General features: G+C 40.2%; 1 protein-coding gene across 10 annotated transcripts in view; it reads right to left on the reverse strand.

The window, feature by feature from the left end:
- The window catches only part of COL16A1 (collagen type XVI alpha 1 chain), a 294,574-nt gene that overhangs the window by 223,644 nt on the left and 48,644 nt on the right, over nucleotides 1–22,286 (reverse strand). For all 10 annotated transcript variants that reach the window (XM_077481956.1, XM_077481958.1, XM_077481954.1 and 7 more), the window contains exons 4-8: nucleotides 19,045–19,162; nucleotides 14,803–14,926; nucleotides 9,222–9,497; nucleotides 9,038–9,118; nucleotides 5,625–5,768 (exon numbers count right to left, since the gene is read on the reverse strand). In XM_077481956.1, the coding sequence (XP_077338082.1) occupies nucleotides 5,625–5,768; nucleotides 9,038–9,118; nucleotides 9,222–9,497; nucleotides 14,803–14,926; nucleotides 19,045–19,162 (743 nt within the window). The remainder of the gene's footprint in view (nucleotides 1–5,624; nucleotides 5,769–9,037; nucleotides 9,119–9,221; nucleotides 9,498–14,802; nucleotides 14,927–19,044; nucleotides 19,163–22,286) is intronic.

Raw genomic sequence — 22,286 nt, forward strand, 5'->3', positions numbered from 1 at the left:
TTAATGCACCTTGATGAACATTATATTGTGCATTAATGTGTATTATGTTAAGCCGCACTATTTTTGGCAACATGTTAAAAATGACGTAGAGCACTACAATGTGTTGTAATGCGCTGCACTGCAGGCACTTTGGTAAAGTGCATTGATTTGCCATTATTCTGTAGCGTGCATGACGTAATACAACTGTGTAAAACAAGAGTAATAATTTAGGTAAAAGGAGGGGATGTTAATGTCAATTCCTGCTAAGGGGAGGGGATTAAAGTCCAATTTAAAATGTTCACCTTTACAGAAAAAAATTTTAAGGTGAACTAACACTGCAATCCTCCCCACCTCCCCCATCTCATTCATCCTAGAAGTGCTGATGGAGAAGATGGAGAACAGCAGGAATTTCAAATCCCTGGACCATTGGAGCAGCTGTGGCAGTTACCCGAAGTAAGTACAGTGGGGACCAGGGGGTAAGGAGGGTGTCCAGTGTTAGTTCACCTTTCCATTTTTTCTGTAAAGGTGAACTAATGCCTTGTACACTTGGTCGGACATTCCGACCACAAAATCTGTCGGATTTTTTCCGACGGATTTTGTCTGAAACTTGTGCTGCATACACACAGTCGGACAAAGTTGTCGGAAAATCCGATCGTTTGGAACGTGATGACGTTCGTTTGTTACGACGGGACAATGTTGAGGCTATTAGCCAATAGCTTTGGTCTCGTAATTTGATCTGAGCATGCGTGGCACTTTGTCCGATCGAAATTCTCTACAAACGATCGGAAAAAGCCTGATCGGATTTTGTTGTTGGAAAATTTGAGATCCTGTTCTCAAATTTTTTCCATTTGAATTTCCGACGGAAAAAGCCCAATAGAGCCCACACACGATCGGATTTTGCGACAATATAATTTGATCGGACCTTTTCCATTGGAACTTCCGACCATGTGTACAAGGCATAACTTTTTAAGAATTGGTTGGGTTGGCAATTAATGACCTCAGAGTTTCTCTAGTTTTCTGGCAAGCTCCCACCTATGCTGCCTATTTGTTTATTACCATAGCTTTACAGACAGGTTTTACTACCCTGTTTCCCCGAAAATAAGACCTAGCGTGATTGTCGGTGATGGATGCAATATAAGCTCTACCCCCCCAAATAAGCCCTACCCTGTTTCCCCCAAAATAAGCCCTACCCTGAAAATAAGACCTACAAGGACTTTAACTAGGGCATATTTGGAGGTAGGACTTATATTGCAGCCATCACCGACAATCATGCTGGGTCTTAATTTTGGCAAAACAGGGTATGCTACTGATGAGGCTGCACTGATGGGCACTGTAAAGGTGGCACTGATGGGGCCTTATTTTCACTGATGCGGGCAGCACTGATGAGGCATGCGCTGATGGGCACTGTGAAGGTTGCACTGATGGGCAATGATGAGGCGGCACTAATGGGCACTGATGAGGCTGCGCTGACGGGCACTGTAAAGGCAGCATTGATAAGCTGCACTGATGACGCTGCACCGACAGGCACTCATAGGCTGCACTGATAATCAGTGTAAGTAACCTCTGTAACTGGAAAACTGGTTATCGGCTTTCCTTTCCTCACTGACAGCGCCGAGGAAAGGAAATGCTGATAATCGGCGTTTGTTTACATGTGATCAGCTTTGATTGGACACAGCTGATCACATGGTAAAGAGCCTATGTCATTATTATTATATTACTAAACAGGATTATTATACAGAATTTATATAGCGCCAACAGTTTGTTCAGCGCTTAACTAAATGAAGGCAGACAATTTAGTACAAGAGGAATCAGAGAGTCATCAGCTCTTTAACCTGATCGGTGTTGTTCTGTGCCTGAAGGACACAGCTCACCACTGATTGCTGCACTGCGTGCCCCCGGGGGTGCGCACACCCAACGAGATATGAAGGACATCATATTATGTCCAGTTAGAATGGCAAAGCCCCCACCAGGCTGTCATTCTGCTATAGGCCCGGGTGGGAAGGTGTTAACCTAATATAGCTATGGCCTTTTCCATTCCAAAATCATCAGTTTGAGTCTTTACTAGGCTGGGCCCTCTTTAACTAAGTCTAAAATTATTCATGCCTATGCTTTTCAGCAATCAGGAAGTCTCACCATTGGGCAGATCCTTGTACAGCAGGGCTGGAGTAAAAGACGAAGGAGCAGCACAAGGAGTCAGTAGGTTCATGTGCTGACAAGAAGCATGCCGTTAGGAGAAGAGAGTAGAACATACCTCTGTGCTGCTTCTCCCTTCACTGTCCTATAACAGACTGGAATAGGTTCACGACTGCCTGGGCTTAGAGGAAGTGGGTTGAACATTGCTGGCCATCAAATTGGGGACATGTAGCAGCACACAAAAAAAAATGTACTGCAGAGGAAATTTTTAGATATAAGGTGAATATTGCAGAAAACGCTGGTTTTGTTATTTTGTTATTTAACATTTAAGGACCAGGCCTATTTCTGACATTTGTTGCTTACAAGTTAAAATCAGTATTTTTTAGAAAATGACTTAGAATCTTAGAATCCCCAAACATAGCTATCTATCTATCTATCTATCTATCTATCTATCTATCTATCTATCTATATATATATATATATATATATATATATATATATATATATACACATATATTTTTTTTTAGCAGAAATGCTAGAGAATAAAATTAAATGGAGATTGTTGCAATACTTTATATGCAATTTTTGGGAAAAAATACACTTTTTTAAATTAAAAAATATGAAAACAGTAAAGTAAGCTAAAAATTGTTCTATATTGTGAAAGATGATGTTACACTGAGTAAATTGATACCCAACGTGTCATGCTTTAAAATTGTACACTCTCGTGGAATGGCGACAAACTACGGTACTTAAAAATCTCCATAGGCGCTGCGTTAAATTAATTTTTTAGGTTACCGTACCTGTTTAGAGTTACAGTGCTAAAATTATTAGAATTATTGCTCTTTTACATTTGTGTGCATGACTTGTGTATGTGTTCGCTTCTGTGCACAAGCTTGGAGGGATGGGCCATTCAAAATTTTTTTTTTCTTATTTATTTTACGTTTTGTTTTTTATTTTACACTGTCCCTCTAAGACCCCTTTCACACCAAGGGCATTTTGCAGGCGCTATAGCATTAGAAATAGTGCCTGCAATCCGCCCTAAAACAGCTGCACCATTGTCTGCAGTGTGAAAGCCCGAGGACTTTCACACTACAGCGGTGCACTGGCAGGACGTCAGGAAAAGTCCTGCCAGCAGCTTCTTTGGAGCGGTGAAGGAGCGGTGTGTTTTGAAATCAATGGGCAGCGCTGTAACACCACCGGCAAAATGCCACTATTGTGGCATATTGCCGGTGGTTTTAACCCTTTCTCGTCTGCTAGCATGGGGTAAAAGCGTCCCACTAGCGGCTGAAATGCGCCGCAAATCCAACGTTAAAACGCCGCTAAAAATAGTGGCGTTTTACCGCCGACGCTATGGGCGGCGTGGTATGAAAGGGGTCTTAAAAAAAAAAGATCACTGTTATTCCTATTACAGGGAATGTAAACATCCCTTGTAATATAAATAAGCAGGACAGGGCCCCTTAAGGCCAGAGGGCGAAAGTGACGTTTGACATGGTTTCGGTCCTCCAAGGGAATAGAGTCGCATGGGGGTGATTTTGCCCTCACTCGATTTCCTGCCCATCCGTCCAGCACATCGGATCTGGTAAGTGGGGAAAAACGACCTGGAAGCAGCGGGGGAGGGGGGGCCCTTTCCCGCCACCCATAAAAGTGATCCCGTGGCGAAACCACTGCTGGGACCACTTTTATCTGGAAGAGGATTGCCTGCTGTATAAAAATATACTGTGGTTATGGCAGCTATCTGCTGCCATAACCACAGTATATAACGTCAAATTAGCGATGCAGTGGATAATTGGTTATTTTGTTTTTTTGGGGTTTTTTTGGCTGGAGTTCTGCTTAAAGGTCTGCCAAGCTTTTATTGGCAGGAAACAGCGGTGATCATGGAAAATCCATATCTTTTGAAAGTGGAAAAATGGGTGTTTCATATGGATTGGAGTAGTAAGGCCCCTACCTTTTCAGAAAGGCATAGCTGTTTCCCACTCCCTTGTTGACAACGTAAAGAAATTATTTGTATTATTATCACTATAATTAATAAACAATAACACAGCACACACCTCTAGAGAAGACAAAAAAATCGATTTTTATGCCAACATCAAACATGGATAAACCGATATACCAGAGACAAGCTTAAGGGAACATTGCACACCATATGTTTAATGATTACAAAATAAGATACATTCACAAAGTAGCCGTTGTTTTACTATCACAGCTGATTCTCAGTTGTAAAGCTTCCCCTGCAGGTTAAGGCAGGGTTAAGAGCCGGAACAAGTCGATGGCATTTTTTACTAGTAAGACAGCAGTACAGAAAGTATTTTAGAAGGCACTAAAGAAGCATTTAAGAAAATGAAATAGGGATTTTCAGGGGATCACAGTAGCTTATAAAAGTGTTGGGTAAGTTGGATTCTTATCCCTCTGAAGGCAGAAAAAAACTAGACACCTGTTGAGCATAACATCTGTTGAGTCTATAAAATATTCTTTGCGTATGGTTGTCTAATGCACCAAAATCCCCTGTATTTTGTATTTTGTTTGCTAAATCTGAATCAAAAACACTTGCCTAAAATGAAGTAACCTTGAATAAGGCAAACCATGGCAATACGAAGGAAAATAACAGAATTATATGCATACTTTAGAGTTTCAAAGCAGGACAATTCCCGGTCGTCAGGTCACCATTGGGATTAAAAAAAAAACGTTTTGGTGACCAAGTCATTGATAACTATTACTGGTGAGGAGCTGGCCACTGAAATACTGAGGCTATTGTTAGATAATAGGATGGCACCCGCAGCACTACATCCTGTGCCTTAGAGTGCTCCTGGACCGGCAGTCATGTAGTGTCACTTTGTTGCAACTGGCAAAGCAAAAATTTCATCATGCAGTGGGGATTCCATCATACCTGATACTCGGCAAACTGAAGGCAGGCACAGAATCTGTATTAGGAATGCTTACAGAAACCCTGCCCAATGCAATGAGATGACAACAATCAGCAGAAATAATTTTAGGGTTGATAGAAAGCCTCCTGCCCCCTCCAAACCCCTGATCTCTGCATCATCAGTGTGTATCAACAGCATAAAGAAAAAAACTTACAAGAAAAGCACTAAAAGTCACTGCAAAGTACTGTATGTCTATTGTAATAGATTATTATGCAGCTGCTTTTAATGTTGAGTCTTCTTTAAGGTGTTGAAACACAGTAATTATGTAGGGGTCATGTAGGGATCAGGCAAGAAGAAGGTACTTTTACTGACTCTCCAGGAAGTGTCAGTTTTGCTGTAGGATATAGGATCTGATCAGAATTACATTTCTGCAACAGACAAGTTACTGTAAGCACTCCTAATACAGATTTATTGCCTACCTAGTGTGGTGACAGGCGCAGGCATTGCCAGGTTTTCTTTAAAAACCACATCAATGAATGCATTTTAGCAAAATATTGTGATTCCACACTATCATAATTGTGGATCGAGAAGCTTTCTTATATAACATTTACATCTATCTATAAGGAATGTGAATAAGGAATCTTGACTTACCGTTTTACGCAATGAATCCTCAAGGCAGAAACATCGAGTGTAACTCTGAGATTTTGATTTTGCAGGCCACTCTATCAGGTTGCTGTTCTGCACATTTTCTACACCCTCCACGTTACGTCTTGTCTTAGATGCTTCAGCAGTGCACTGAATAAGGCACAGGTACAAAAGTAAATATGTGATCTTTTTCCTTAGTCTACATATTAGCTTATATAGTTTTTTTTACCAGGTCACTATCTATCCCCTTTTAAAAAGAGGTTACAAAGCAAAATTTGAAAACTTTTAAGCAAACTGTGAAAGTGTTAATGCTGTAGGAGTGGCTGCATATTTTACTTAAGACTGCCTTTAAGATAAGGGTTCAAACAGCCTTCCTTGCCCAATAATTACTTGGCTTTCTTTCCTCTGGTTTTCACAATGAGTAAAATGCACGATAACACACACAAAGAGAGGAGGCTTGTAGATTAGCAAGTTAAAATAAAATGTAACACAGGTTCCACTCAATAGTACATGTTCAGAAATCTCTTCTGAGGTCACCACTACTCTCTATTCCAGGCCTGCTTATAATATGGCACAGATCTGTGCAATGTAGCTACTTAAAGCAAGTAAAAATTAAAGGATGTCTAAACCCAAAAAACAAATTGTGATATACTGCCGCTTACTAGGCCATTAGGTGTGGTGGCTGAATAGTTTTCTTTTTTGAGACTAAAAACACTTTCAGCACAGAAAAATACCTGTTGATCTTCAAACTCCCTGAGTTCTTATACCTTCCTGTGCACCAAATTGATATCTCAATGTTATCTGTTTTCTCAGCTATTTTTTGCAAACTACATATAAAGGATATGACACAACTAATAATTTTTACAAAGTCTGCTGCCTCAGCTTTTATGATGGCAATTTGCATATACTCCAGAATGTTATGAAGGGTGATCCGATGAATTGCAATTAATTGCAAAGTCCCTCTTAACCATAAAAAGTAACTTAATCCAGTAAAAAACATTTCCACTACTTTTGTGAGGAAGGCTTTGGGGGGCCATAAAAGTCCAGAAAGCACCAGGACCGTTTCCTACAGTTGATTCAGCTGCAGGACCGGGGCACCACCAGTTCAGAGCTTGCGCAGTAATGGCTGCAGGCAGGTGTGAGTGCATCTGCCTGCACAGTGAGGCAAAGACTTTTGAAGGGTGTCAAGAAGGGTAGCAAAGAAGCCACTTCTCTCCAGGAAAAACTTCAGGGACAGAGTGATATTCTGAAAAAGGTACAGGGATTGGACTGCTGAGGACTGGGGTAAGTCATTTTCTCTGATGAATCCCCTTTCTGATTGTTTTGGGCATCCAGAAAAAAAAAACCTTGCCTGGAGAAGAAAAAGTGAGCACTACCATCAGTCCTGTCATGCCAACAGTAAAGCATCCTGAGACCATTCATGTGTGGGGTTGCTTCTCAGCCAAGGGAGTGGGCTCACTCACAATTTTGCCTAAAAACACAGCCATGGATAAAGAATGGTACAAAAAATATCCTCTAAGTGCAACTTCTCCCAACCATCCAAGAACAGTTCTGTGAGGAACAATGCCTTTTCCAACATGATGGAGCACCTTGCCATAAGGCAAAAGTGATAACTAAGTGGCTTGGGGAACAAAACATCAACATTTTGGGTCCATGGCCAGGAAACTCCCTAGACCTTAATCCCATTGTGGTCAATCCCCAGGAGGTGCCGTCGCTGTAGATATGAGGGGGACATGCATGGAAAATAAAAAAACAGCATTTTTGCTTGTACATGATTGGATGATAAAATCAGCAGAGCTCCCCCTCATTTCAGAGCTTCCCCTCAGATTTAAAATTACTGCACTTCCAAGTGCACTTGTAGTGCAAAGTGGATTTGCCTTTAGTAAATCAACCCCAGAGTGTCTATGCACACTAGGAGCTGAAAAAATGCTAGAACCTATGGCAGAAAAAGCACAATAAAAATGCTCAATGCATAAGGAGTTTAGGACAATTTATGGGCATTTTCTTTTACAAGCGCTTTTTTCCAAAACATTTCCTTAATTTTTCATTGCACACTAGAAAATGCAAACGTTCCTAAACGCCACGTTTAGGAGCATTTATGAGCGTTAAGAGTTTTTTTCTGCCTGAAAGCTCATTTAAAAACATAATCCAAAAGGTTTTTTTTTTCTGCCTCTAAATGCTGAGCTTAAACTATGCCTCTAAATGTCCTAATGTGCATGGACACATAGGATAACATTGAGCTGCTTCTGCAGGCAGGAGAAAAAACACCTGCAAAACTCCTGTAGAAGCAAAGTTTTTTTAAGCCCAGTATGCATGGAGCCTCATGGTGTGGATGGGTCATTCATCAGGGTAAGTGCCCCGGGGGAGGAACATCCCTGTTGGTGGCTCAAGGCCCAGAGCTGCCTGAAACATATTATAAAGAGGCACTGCGAGTTAGCTGGTGTTGTCAGTATCCACTGATGTTGGTAAATGTACTAAATTTTCTTTTAGGGCTCATGCACACAGGATGTTTGCACAGCTGCTTTTAGGGGCTTCTGTTTTTTTTTTTTGTTTTGTTTTTACTGCCTCTGAACTCTCCTCCATATTAAGGTTGTATCCATGCACACATAAACTTTCAGAGTAGTTTGGAGGCATAAATGTTTAGGGGCAGTAACAAAAAAATTACAGCCTGTGCATGCAGGAGCAGAGGCTGTTGGCTGTATAAACACAGCAAAATGCCGCTCAACACGACTTAACACTGTAAGAAGCTTTTAGCCACATTTGGCATTTTTAGGCATTTTTATATTATATATAGGGAGTGTTTTTACTGTAAAAATGGCAAAAACCACTAATGCAAAAAAACTTGCACAAACACCTGTAAACACTATTCCAAAACGCGACTAAAAGCGCGTTTTAATGGTGCTTTTTCCTGGCAGCAGCACTGGCGTTTTTTAAACGTCCTGTGTGCATGAGGCCCAATGCCTCTTTTTCATTAAAAAGCTAAAATATAGAAAGTATCACTTCACTTTCACAATGTTTCCAGCTGCTTACAAAACTTACCCCTGATCACATTGACCAACAATGTAACAGTTAATGTGCACCCAAAATAAATGCCAACATAACGTCTAGTAGACATGACAATTTATTATTTTGGTTGGTTACATGTCCTCCTTTTTGAAGAATATTGTGAATAGATTCATCAAACAACTGTTAACTACCATGAATCCATTGTGCTAATCTAAACATTGGTTCATACCAGGGTAAATGAGGGGATCTGATCTACCCGGGAAAAAGCTTAGTTGCTATACCTGATGAATGTACATCAGAATTATTAAACTAATGCTAGATTGTTTGGCCATTCATGATAATAAAATGGTAGTAGTACACAATTGGCGCTAGATTTAAACATTCAATAAAAAGTTAAGACAATATATATTTACCCCTGAAGGAAGGATCTCACAGCAGCTCTCCTGCATAGCCATTTGGGGATCACAATATATAGCAAACTTTTGGATGTCAAACTGAAAAAAAAAATAAAAAAAATAAATAAAAGTGATTACAATACAAAAAAAATATGTAAATCGCTCATAAAAATATATACGTTACTTTAATTTTGAGACTTACATGTATCGGGGATCCAGTCACCACGTCCAAACCAATAAAAGTATACCCTTCACTGGATACAGCACCCCTGGGCTCAAAAGGTTTGCTGGATATGTAGCTACAGTCAATGTGTATAGACACAACCATCTCTCGCACACTCAGCACTATCTTGTGCCATGCATTATCAAATAAGGAATGTACTCCAGATCCGGTGAATGTGCAACCAACAAAGTCTTTATCACGGCCTTTAGCTTGAAAATCCATACTTCTCTCTTTTCCACTGACTGATAATGATATCTGTGAAGTAGATATATAGGTTGAGTGTCATAACAAGAAAAATCTGTTGTTTTATTCTGTATTATTTACTTATTTTCTTCATCAAAGCAGAAGTGTTATCCTTCTTATGTTGTCATATGAAAAAGGTCTCGCAAATAAATAAAAAGAACTTTGTTAACTGATGATTTTGCCCACCTCTGGCAGCCCAGACAGAGTGCGCATCAACCCTGAGCTTAGGTCATTAAAGTGGTTCTAAGCCTCAGACATGAAATATGAACGAAGCATATCCCTCTATAGTGTGTACTAGTCTAAATTAGGAGCACTAAGTGTCATTTTTGCCTGGTGCCTCATTCCTCTGCTATCAGCATGAATCACTTCTAAGTTTTCCTGACACCAAGAGAAAAATGATGAAAAGGGAGGGACCTCCTGCTGATTAACAGCCTTCAGCTGTTCCTGTGTGCTGTGTGAAGGGGGGCCTGTCCCTTCCCTCCAATCATCTCTCAGAGCTCTCCTCACAGCTCCTCAAAGTTTAACTTCAGCCCTTCACCGCCCTTTTTTTTGACAAGATGTATACATTATGCACTTTGAAAGGCTATAGAGTAGCGAATGCTACAGATAACCCAGTACAATGTATGTAGGGGGACTTGTTTCATCTCTGTATATCACCTGGGGCTAGTATCTTCCCTAGGTATATGTAAGGGTTTACAACCACTTTAAGTGTCATTTCTCTCTGCTGCTTTATTCCTCTGCTATTAACATGTAACACTTCTGACACATTTTCCTGACACCCAGAGAAAAAACATTACAGGTGAGGGAGCTCCAACTGATTAACAGCTCTGTTTCTGTATGCCATGTGAAGGGGGTGGTGTACCTTCCCTCCAATCAGCTCTTACAGCTCTCCTCACTGAGCTCTGCAGTATGTAATTTCAGCTCTCTGCCCCCTTTCTTCTGAACACTCCAACATCTCTGTATCCACTGAGGTGAATCACTTTACATGGTATATGCAAGAGTTTAAAAACACTTTAAATGTACAACTTCCATGAGAGCCTTAAGCTTGGTATACACATGTGGAAATGTGGCTGGTTCAGCAGGAACCAGTTAAATTTCAGTATGTGTGCAGCCCTGTCTGTGCAACAGAAATGAGTCATTAGACTGGTGTCTGATGAATGTTCCTGCTGGAAAACCAGCATTCCATCAGTGCATGCAGCCAATGTTTTGGTGAGGGATGAGCTTCAATCACCATATTATATAAGTTAGGCCTCCTTCACACACGCACTGTAGCCTGTACAGCATGAATTGACCATTTTTTTTTTTGCAGCTGTGTGCAGACAGCCTATGTAACTCTATGGTGATGCAGCAACTCTATGGACACAGCTGTTTGTCCTCATTTGACAGGTTTGCAGCGGTGGGTAAGTGGTCCCATACACAGACAGTGTGAATTCATCACCACTTCCTCACCCCTGAATGCCAGCTGCATAAATAAATGGCTGTTTCACACTGTATGGGTCACACCACCCAGGTGAATGAAGCCTCAATGCAACCTGGCAAGTAAAAAAAACAAAACACTTTTTTAAAAGCTAAAGTCTAGCTATGATTTAGATTATTTTATAGGCATATCTCATACCCGAGCAATCCCTGTAAAGCTGAAATTACTGTAGTAGACCCAAAAGATAGTAGCAACCACTGTAATAGCAGTAACTAGGTACTTCAGTGATTGTCACTCTCCACAGGGATTGCTCAGGTATAAGATATGCATACTTACATTGGTCCAAACTGGACCAATGTAACTATGCTATAAAAATCATACCAAGATCAGTCCCAATTATCTTCTTCTTTTCCCTCTCCCCTTCACTATTTTTTCATTATGTTTTTATTTCTATTTATCTAACAATTATTTATTTTGTTTTTACTTTACTTTATTTAGGTTTTTATTTTTTCATATTTTGTTCTTTTTGCTTGTTAAAGTGGTTCTTCAGCCTGAAAATTAAAAAAATCAGCAGCTTCAATTACTGTAGCTGATGAATTTTAATAATATTACACTTATGTGTGCAGGGAATCCAGTGCTGTCCTCACCCAAGCTGACTCTTCAGCCCCCTTCGGGTCCTGGCGCCGGAATATTCACTTTGGGAAGCCTGATGTGACTGCTTGCGGCTTCACAGCCCCTGCACTTTGTGAATGGTCCCGCAGCTTTCTGGGACTTGGCATGAGTCTCTGTAGGGGAAGAGGGGGATCTTTTTCTCAGATCAATGCAGCGATCCAACCAGACATGGGAGCGGGTACCTGTCAAAACCAGGTACCCCATCCAAAACAAAAAAGAAGTACCAAATGATCAAATATGGTACCGGGGGGGGGGGGGGGGAGGGGGTTAAGCAGGACTTCACCCATGGGTGAAGTTCTGCTTTAATATAATAATGCTAAAAAAATTTAAATAAAAAAATCATAATTGGAAAAAAAAAATTGTTTCATTTCTAAATAACTGCAAACTAAAAAGATAAAATGTATACCTTTCATCTACATTAACACATTTTAAGCTATACTGCCTTTATAACTTGAGCAAAGAAACTGGGAACCATTAAAAAACAGCCATAATAAAGTACAGTACCATTTGTCATTTGCAGGGTAGAAAAAAAAGAGCTAAAACTGGTTTCTATGTTATAGGAAAAATGCATATTTTCTTCCATCCAATAGCCTAATAAGCCCAATGGACTTTTCAGCAACCACAATGGGATGACCTGTGTGGTGTTAACATCTTGATGTACAAGACTTTAACTGGGTCCAAAATTAAGATTAAGTGGATTGACATTTTTCAGATTTGTGCTGAACCATAATTATTTGTTTTTCTATTTCTGGTCCATCAATAGGAAAAATGTCATTTAATGTTAATAACGTGTTTCACATAGAGATCAATAATATCTGATTTGCCTCAGTTCACGCTGTGCTTACCATCCTGTGATATGTCAGGAGGAAACCTTCAAACAGCTGTGTGTTTGTGGGCTACAGAGATACTTAAAAAGACAGTGATAGTGTACTGTGATAATGATAGTGACTTTTTGGTTCAGCAAAAAAAAATTTTTTACAGATTTTTTTGTTACACATTTAATTGACTGTATTTTGTATTTGTATACATTATTCAATTCACTTTCAGATATGTGTAGGCTATCTAACAGTCAGCAAACTTACTCAATAAATGCTGCTATAGGATCCATTATTCACGTTCAGGATTTTTAATTATATATCAACCTGCAACCTGAGCACACTTAAAGGCAAACAATAAGGTCCCATTCACACCCAGGGCTTTTATTTTTCTGTCGGAATGTAGAGAAATGCATTTCACCACCTCCGGTGCTAACCCTGTGCTCACTGCTCACCATTTTCACTTTTAGATGCAGAATGCCGGCTTCTGTGTTTACAAGTGGGAGACAGCACAGCTCTTCTGTGCACTGAAAAACAAGCAGCAGCCATGGGAGGTATTACAGTTGGGCTTGCTCCTGAGAGGTGAAAGGTAAGCATGTGGGCAGAGCTTTAAAATGCAGGGGGAGGGGCAAAGATGATAGCAGTGTAAGGGGTACATGTGTGCAGATGGTGGGGTGGTGGTGCACAGGCCAGAGCTGAGGAAGGGCGTAGAGATGCAAGTGAGATGGGGAGGGGTATGCAGAGGTAAGGAGCTGAGGAAGATGGCACTCTGTACATAGCACACTCCTGAATCTTGCACCCATGCTTAATGTACTCCTAAACCCTGAACTCCATGCATTGTGCAATCCTGAACCTTGCACCTCATGCGTAGTGCACTCCTAAATCCTGAAATCCATACATAGTGTATTCTTGAACCTTGCACCCCATACGTAACGCACTCCTAAACCCTGCAATCCTCATCGGAGTCCATTTCCTGAACCCCCTGAACTCCCTGCATTCTGTTGACTGGACAATGAAGGAAAAACAGCGCAGTGATTAATCACCATCCTGTTAATTTCTGTCTTTCCTCTTTTCAGCATGGGACTTGTTTGCACATGTGTACAGCATAGCCTGATTGGCTTCTGGTCTAAAATCTAACACTGCTACTCCTGAGGCATAGGCATCAATAGGAGGCTGATATAAAGGCAGGTGCATTCAGAATTAAATTTAGGGCCCATCTATATTTTTGCACTGTATTTAAAACACACGCATGCCCCTGAAAACCATAAATGGTGCATGCATAATTTTTAGCAACACAGAGCACCACACTACATGGTATTGTGTTAACATGCATTTGGTGCAATGCAATGCATAGGGGGAGAGCTGGTAGACAATGAAAGGCATCACAGGGCACCAACATGTGTCTTCATGTATTTAAAGTGGAAGAAAAGCCTAAACTATTCTTAAAATGTTCCCTCCCCCTCCTGCTACAAAAAGATCTGTATACTTACCTATTTTTAATCCACTCTGGTCCGGTCACCTGATCCTACAGCTCTGGCTCCCCTGTGTCAGTGTGTGGCTGCTGCAGGGGAGAGGAAGAAGGGTTGGTCATGGCAGCCATTGGGTGACATCCTGACTTCCAGAAATTCACAATTGTTGTCAAGCGTTCTCTTCCACAGGAGAGCCAGAGCTGCATGATCAAGTGATCATACTGGTATTAATAAAGGTAAGTGGCCAGATAGGGTATGGCTGATAGGTAGGAGGAGGGGAAGTGAGGCCGCGTACACACGCGGGGACTGTTTGCTCAACTTTGTCCGCTGAACAGTGTTTCGGCGGACAGTCCGCTCGTGTGTGGGCTTTCAGCGGACAGTTTCAGCGGACAGTCTGACGAACAAAGTTTTTCGGAAATTCCGAAAAACTGTCCGCTGAAACTTGGTATGAGCGGACAGTCCGCCCGTGTGTAGGCTTGTTCGTCAAACTAAGTCTCGCGCATGCTCAGAAAGAATTTACACGCCGAAGGTTGCATTGCAGTGTATAGGACGTCGTTTTCTAGTCCCGTCGTACGTGCCGTTCACGTCATCGCGCACGGTTTCAGCGGACTGTTCGTTCATCGTGTGTGGGCAAGTCCGTCCATGCTAATTTTGAGCGGACTGTCCGCTGAAACTGTTTGACGGACAAAGTTGAGCGAACAGTCCCCGCGTGTGTACGCGGCCTCAATGTTTTTCTTTGTTTGAGAATAGTTAGTGTTAGGCTTTTCTTCCACTTTTTTTTACATGTGCTTTGAGTTTAGCTTTAGGCAGAATACATTCATGTGAATATGTTTAAAAAATTTAAAAGAAAAGAAAGACTTTATGCTTCCTTTATAACATTTGGATATTTAAATATCAGTGGAATCAGCTTTTACAAAGAACAAAAAGGGAAGGATGTATCCTACCTGTGGGTATCCCAATCGGTCACTTATTTGAAAGAGGTACCAGTCTTCATCTGTTGACTGCTTCTTTAGTAACAGGGTCATTACCAGCGTGAACTCTTCAGGCAACCCGAGAGGAAACACCTGTCTGAGATGAGACAACAAGGTTACATGTTAATATTGGGCACTACCCTATACCTAAAGCTTTAATGTTTGGGTATCTGTTTCGGGCAGAGTGTCTGAGCTCCTTGTCCTTGAACAATAAAGATGATTTTAGCCCTGCACAGAACAGGGTGCAGCCTCATGTTTACACCCTCACATAGTGTTCCGTGTTTTTGTGTAGATATACCTTAAAGTGTCACTAAACCTTGACTATGAAAAACTCTCATTGCACACTATTCAGTATAACAGAGTGTTCATACTCACAAAGCCACTAAAGCATTTATTTTGTGTAAAGTGAAATATACCTGGTTGATCCTGCTTTCTGCTGTCCCTCCCAACTTCTCTGTGTCCCCATTGCAGGTTGAGATTGTGTAGACCAGCTGTTGTGCTCTACTGAGCCAGCTCAATTCTAAGCTCTTCATTTCCTCTTTTAGAGGAACTTTAGAAAAGGTTCCTGTACTACTTCAAGGCAACCTCTATCCGACTTGTGCCCATAGACTTTAATGGAAGTTGCTTCCAAGTTGCATCCTCACCTTAATTGATGTGATTTGGATCCAACATTATAGGAAAATTATACAGGCATTCCCTGAAGTTGCTTCAAAGCTGCTTCAAGTCACTTCAAAGTTGCTTCAAGTCACACTCAAGTTGCCTGGCAAAGTCGCACTGTAAGTTGTGACTTTCAGATTGCGGCAGTGTGAACCAAGCCTAAAGGTTACAACCTTGCTCTGATATTTGTTGCAGTTTGTGTCCCCACTAGGGACTTACAGTCCAAGTAATCAAACAGGAAGTGGAGAGAAAATATTCCCTATGGGTACACTAACAGCAATAAGTAAAAGAAATGGCTTTAACCCTCCTCTGCTCCTATCCAGACATATATTTTTTTTTGATAGAGTGATAAAGGGTTAGAATCTCTGCCAAATTTTTCCTACCACCTGGAGCTCTGTTAGAGAGACTACACCTTATACCACCCCTTCAGGAAGTATTCAATAAAGAGTGAGTTTCTGCTGTGGAGAAAATTTGCCACCATCACTGTATGATATGACAATCCATACAAATGATCCTCCTATTGGGACTTTGAAGTCAACAAAATGATATACAAACTTTTTTTTACTTTATCAAATACCATATATAAAAATGTATCCAGATATAGAAAAAAAAATAATACTATGTGCAGCATTACAGATTTCAAGCTGTAACTGGCTGGACAGTATATATATTCACACATAAGTAGTAAACCTACCAGTTCAGACTTAGAACATATAACCACTATTTTTGTGCTCATCAACATCCTTTTACTGGGTAGTCCAGCGCATTTCAAATATTTTTCTTATTCTTCCTCAGGGGTAAAGTTGTACCACTATTATTATACTTGTATGATTTAACCAGCCATATTGAAAGAAAATGTGCCAAATGTCCTCTCTTTGCCTACAAGGTTGCATGCCTCTCCAGTAAGCCACATCTTAGGCACACAAAGACCACACGGCCATCCCACACCATCAGTTTTGACAAAATATCCCAAGGCTTCTCTATTTTTCAGACACAAAATGGGACTGTATAATAGGAAGGAGCAGTACAGACAGTTAGTAGAGTAGGGGAAGGCTAGAACCCCTGTCAGATTTTTATTGCTCCAAAACAAAACAACTGGGAACATTCAAACTTGCTTGTAGAGTCAAATGAAGTAAAACTCCATAGTTTTGGCGAGGTGGCTCCCACATACCAAAGCTTCTTTTAATAGTCACCAGACAGTAGCTCAAACAATAGATACAGAAAATATCCAACGCATTTCAGAGGCAACAACACTCCCTCTTCATTAGGGCTTAACACTGGATAAAACTTGGGTGGACTCAGTGATTTGACAGATTTACTGTATATTAGAACCACTACTGAACTTTCTACATGGAATAACAACTTGACAGCAGTTGCTGAGTAGTAATGGAGGTCCATCTAAGTTTTATCCTGATGAAGAGGGAGGGAGCGTTGTTTCCCCCTGAAACGCATTGGCTGTTTTTATAAAAAAAAAAAATAACAATTTAAATAATTAAAAAAAATGTGGACTCTTATGGTTTTGGTCTCAACTCTGTCCGGTTTTGGTCTCAATCTCCTTCGTGAGTTTTTTAGATTTACTGCTGCCTGTGTCCCAGTTGAAAATGTTCCCCCACTTCCTGTCCAGCAAATCTGTTGTCAGCAGGATAGGAAGTGATGGTAAATGTTTCCAACAGAAATGGATGGCAGTAAAAATCTGACAGATATTCTAAGCCTCACTCATTCTATCCAAAACTGGAAAAATAGTTTTTTTTGCTTGACATACATACAGCTAAAAAAAATGTTTTACTTTTAACTTGTTGCCACCCGCGTAACACATTTGTGTATCAGCAAAAGGGTGGGCTTTAAGATCCACATTCTACCTATATGTATTACTGGGTGGCTGATGTTTCTGTGCCGAGAGTGCACTCGCTGCACACTCCCAGCACAGCTTTCGGTCCACACCAATGATCGGTAACCAGCAGGACTGGCTCCTTATCATGTAACCAATGTGACAGCCAATCACAGTGGTCACATAGTCACTGGTCCTTCCTGTCCCCCTCCAGGAGTACACACCCTATTAAAGGGATGCCAGGGCTGGCTGAGAAGGGGTTAAGTATACCAATTAAGACTGCTTCTAATTTTTGTCCTATTCATTTAGATGTATGGCAACCCAACACATACTTTATATCAAATAAATGATAGCATAAAAATGATGTGAGTGCCAGATTGCGTAAGTCTTTCCAACACTTCCAGACACAAAAAGCAGTGAGAGAGGTAAAAGGTAAATGGCAACTATTAACATATCTCTTGTAGAAGCAGCTTTAATCCACATGTTCAGAAGTGTGTGTTCTTCTGAGATTTATTGTTGCAGGTCTCCACTGTATATCCATTAACAGATCAAACTTCTTCTTAAAAAAAATAAAAAGTGAGATATAAAACAAGAAAAGTGCAGACAGTTTGCACAACGCTGTCATTTTATTGGAACGAGTAGTCAAGGTTGGTGGTTTAATTACAGCTCAGAGAATAACTAATTATACTTGCAATCTCATTATGATGCCAAAAGAGAACTTGGCACTAACTAGGCCTCCAGCCTGTGGGGAATTCTCTAATTTAATACCGTCACTCTTGGCCATGAAAGGGTTGATCGTGTGTGACAGTACCTTGATTATTATAATAACAAAGTCTTTTTGAACAAGACCTCAGGACATTGTGGATTTGCAGAGTAAATACAAGCAAGAAAGTCACTTTTATGGCTCAATCCCATAGTGCCATGGTGTGTCCTGAATTAACCTCAGAAATATATGGACGCTTGCAGGGCACACTTAGCCCTTCGTACCTCTTGTTCTAAGAAGGCTATTAAAAGCAGACACTATCGAACTGTTATGCATTCTCTACCCTAACTCATCTCAAAGCTTCAACATACGCTTTAGAAAAAATGCTACAGATGTATATTTCAGCATTTTATAGTTGCTGCTTACATTATGTCAACAATTATATAAATGTCAAGAGAGTAGACTGAAAGACACTGTTCACATTCAGGAAACAGTCCTGTCAATATGGCATATTATAATGTATTATAATACAGATTTCCTATTATTTTATGTATTTCCATGGCGACATTACTTAAATCAATACGCCCCCTTCAGTGAAAAAAAGTATTTTTTTCTCATTGTAGACTTTTTTGATTTTTTTATGCATCCAATCCAGGATCATCTGGGAAGTGTTCCAAGATTTAAAAAAAATGAAAATGCATGCAGTTCTCTATTGTGTAATGTGTTGGAGAGGTGCCTAGTCTGATATTTCTCTCAAGGATCACATTTCAGGATTAGCGAGGATTTTACGAGATGCCGAAATTGCTGCCTGCAGGGTATGCACCTACAGAATATCAATCATACCAGACTGCCATATCACTCGGGAGAGTAAGAGGTGGGGCATGATTAAAACTCTTTCAAACCTTGTAGGTGGACAAAGTTTAATTGATCATTAAACACGACTAATAAATCTACCCTGGGACTTCCTTGGATACCTGCTGCTGCATTTTACAGTAGAATCTAGTAACGATTCTTATGTGGCACTTACACTGTCTGCTCCACGAGCCTTGCCCCTCCTAATCGCATGATGAGAGGTCCTCTAGGGTTCCGAATCTTCTTTACAGAACTCATTTTCTGGAGAGAAAACCTCTTGATCAAATTGAAGCCTGGAAGAAAGGAAAAAAAAAACAATTTCTTCCATTTATCAATATTTTAGAACTTGTCTTGCTTAAAAGAAACCAATTTCTTTAAAAAGGAAACCTAGTAATCATCAAACTGTTGTCATTTTGGTGTATAGTTGTATGTGCTGACTCACAATCAGTATGCCTCTGCTTACATTACTAAAACAAATTAATGTCTCTCTGCAGGGCATACATGTCAAGACAACTCTGCTCTCATCTCATAATATTACTCCTATCTATCAATGTTTCAAGGAACGCTCCCCTAATGTACACAAGGCAGCGTCAGAAAGCAAAACAAATTGCATTTAAAAGTTTCCTGCCTACAACTGATATTATATATTTGGCTGTTAAGGAAATTACCTTGCCTGACAAAATCGTAGAAATTGAAAATATAAAAAAAGGTATTTAAATATAAATATTAATGTTGAAATGATCAGAATAAAGGAATGCTATGCTTTTTGTATACTCTTACCAAGAGAAGCTAAATTTATGAGTGTTTCAATCCAAAGCATCTATTCCGCTTTTGGGGAAGGGGGCAGCTTTAAGCTAATAGTAGACTGGAAAAATTATGTAGCAGGGAGTATGAAATGTTTATTTTCCTGGAAAGCTCAGTTATGTTTACTTAGAAATAATTCATGACAAATTGCAACCTTTCTTATAAATATTTTCAGACAATCGTTGCTCAAATATATATTTAAGATATGGGAATTTGTTCAAAACACTCCATGGAGTATGTTGTTTTTAGAGCTATAAATTATTACTATTTGGTTATTAGGTTCTGTTTGACCAGTAAATATATGTTCACTGCAGTTACTTTAATTCGAGGACATTTTCTTGTTTGTATCAATAAATCACATGTCTGTATTCAGATATCATTCTGACCTAAAAAGATGCAAATGAGGAAAGCACCACAAGTTAAGCATAGGTTTTTTATACTTAATAAAAAATTCAAAAGTACAGTAAACATGTTTTGGGGGCTTTCAACTCCTCCTTCATCAGGGGTTGTGTACAGGAAGTAATAGAAGAAATGCTTGACAGTAAAAAGAGTATACTCTGCTTCCAGCTGGAAGACGAAGAAAGCAGAACCTTGCATAGTAATATTAGTATTCCAAAAAGAATAACTGACCTCCAAGTCTCTGCTCTAGCTCTTTTGGAAAAGTTAGTTGCTAATATTCCCACTGAATGATTGGAGACAAACTGTGCCCACCATACATTGACCCACAGATAATCCGATGACCTGCCTAGGGATCTAATCCTAAAATTCCATTACTATCGCATCAAAGAAGTGGTGAAGCCAGGAACACACAAAATCATTCTTTTCAAGGACATCCCTACCAAATCTATGCTGATCTAGCACAATCCACTATTCTGAAGAGCAGGGCTTTTACAACCTCTTCCTTAAATCCTACAATCCAATGAAATCATATACCAGTGGTGATTCCCCCTTTAAATTGCTGTTTGGCTTTCATGAAGCCCACCATGAAGTGGTATCATTCTCAGAGCTCCAGAGTTGCCTACAAATCCCTGCAGACTTTGGTCTCAAATGTCGATTCCTTCCTAACTGCATCCCCCGTGACGGCAATAGGCAGTGACAGGTACTTTTTATGGAGAGGTCTGGGGTCTGATCGGCTGCTTTACTGGTTGCCACCCAGCCAGTAAATACAAAACCGGAAGTGACAAAATAGTTTTAGATTCCAGTTTCTTAGACCATAGTGATAACAAGTGACTCTCCGGTCCTCCATTGCTTCTATGATCAGCAGGCGGAACTGCCAGCTGCAATTCCTGGTGGGTAGCCCCCTCTAGCTGCCTGTAAAAGTGATGTAGGGGCTAATTAGCCACTAGAATTGCTTTTACAAAAAAGGGCAAGTAGTTAAGCTTATTATCAACTCAGTACAATCTCCAGTTACCTTATGGAAGGCATATAAAGCAGTAATTAGTGGTCATATCATCCAATATGCCACCCAACATGAAAAAAAGAACGACAGCTCCGCATACTTAGAGACTGAACTAGACATTGCTACTACGCTCAAACAACATCCTTGCGAAAAAAAAATAGGGCAGAGGTTGAACACCTTTGTATGGATCTCGACCTTTGTCTGACAGAGAAGGTGGAATGCCATTTATGGTTGACAAAGCAAAAGTTTTATGCCAACGGCAACAAAATTGCAAATAAAAATAGCCAATAAACTGAAATCATTTCCCCCCAGGCGACCCACCAAATCCCTCAGAACATCACAGATCATAACAGGCACACATATCTAATATGGTTAAAATGTTCAATGAATTCCAACATCACTTAAATAAACATTATTCTTTCCTGTGGGAGTAACCTTCAATAAACCTTGAATCATTCCTTAACAAATCTTCTCTTTCATCTCTCAAAACCACTCAACTCAAAACCCAGGGAGCTTACATAATTGAAAGGGAGGTGCTTCAAGTCATTAAGGAATTGAAAATGCACAAATGTCCAGGCCAGATGGGTTTACAGCTCTCTTTATAAAAAAAATCTCTGATATTGTTGCACAACTTACAACAATGCTTAATAGCCTTAAGAACGGTGAAAACCTCAACAATAACCTGCTACAGGCCTCCATCATTATGCTCCCTACACCAGACAAAGACACCCAATAATAGGCAAATTTCCAATTCCAATTTCCATGGTCCTACCTCTAAGCGACCAAAATTCACAGAGGCCTAGGTACCCCTTTCTTAACATGGGTCGATTCGCTATAGAGTTCACCTTTGCCGTTGGTTAAATATTTCAGTGATGAATCCTCCATATTTCCTATTTCCTGAGGTATCCAACAAGGGTGCCCCCTGTCAATGAGAAACTCACTGCGATCCTCAACAACACACATGGCAAATTTATGTGTACCTGGCAGCCTAGGCTCAATAAATTTCCATCCTTGCAGCTAAATACATGCTTTTTTGAACTGTAATCTGAAAGTTGTCAAGTCTGTTTTGGTTAAAGTATGCCTCTGGGGCAACCCCCCTTCCCCCCCTCTTCTCACAAACTTTTTTCCCACCTTTCTTTTCCCTCCTGTTTTATTGGCTCTTCTTACTTTTCTCTCCAACCCCTCTGGTTCTTTTTTTTTATAGTCTCTCCCTC

The sequence above is a fragment of the Lithobates pipiens genome, unplaced genomic scaffold (assembly GCF_037356315.1).
Source record: "Lithobates pipiens isolate NorthernLeopardFrog02 unplaced genomic scaffold, aLitPip1_a1.2 Scaffold_16, whole genome shotgun sequence".
Classification (NCBI taxonomy): domain Eukaryota; kingdom Metazoa; phylum Chordata; class Amphibia; order Anura; family Ranidae; genus Lithobates; species Lithobates pipiens.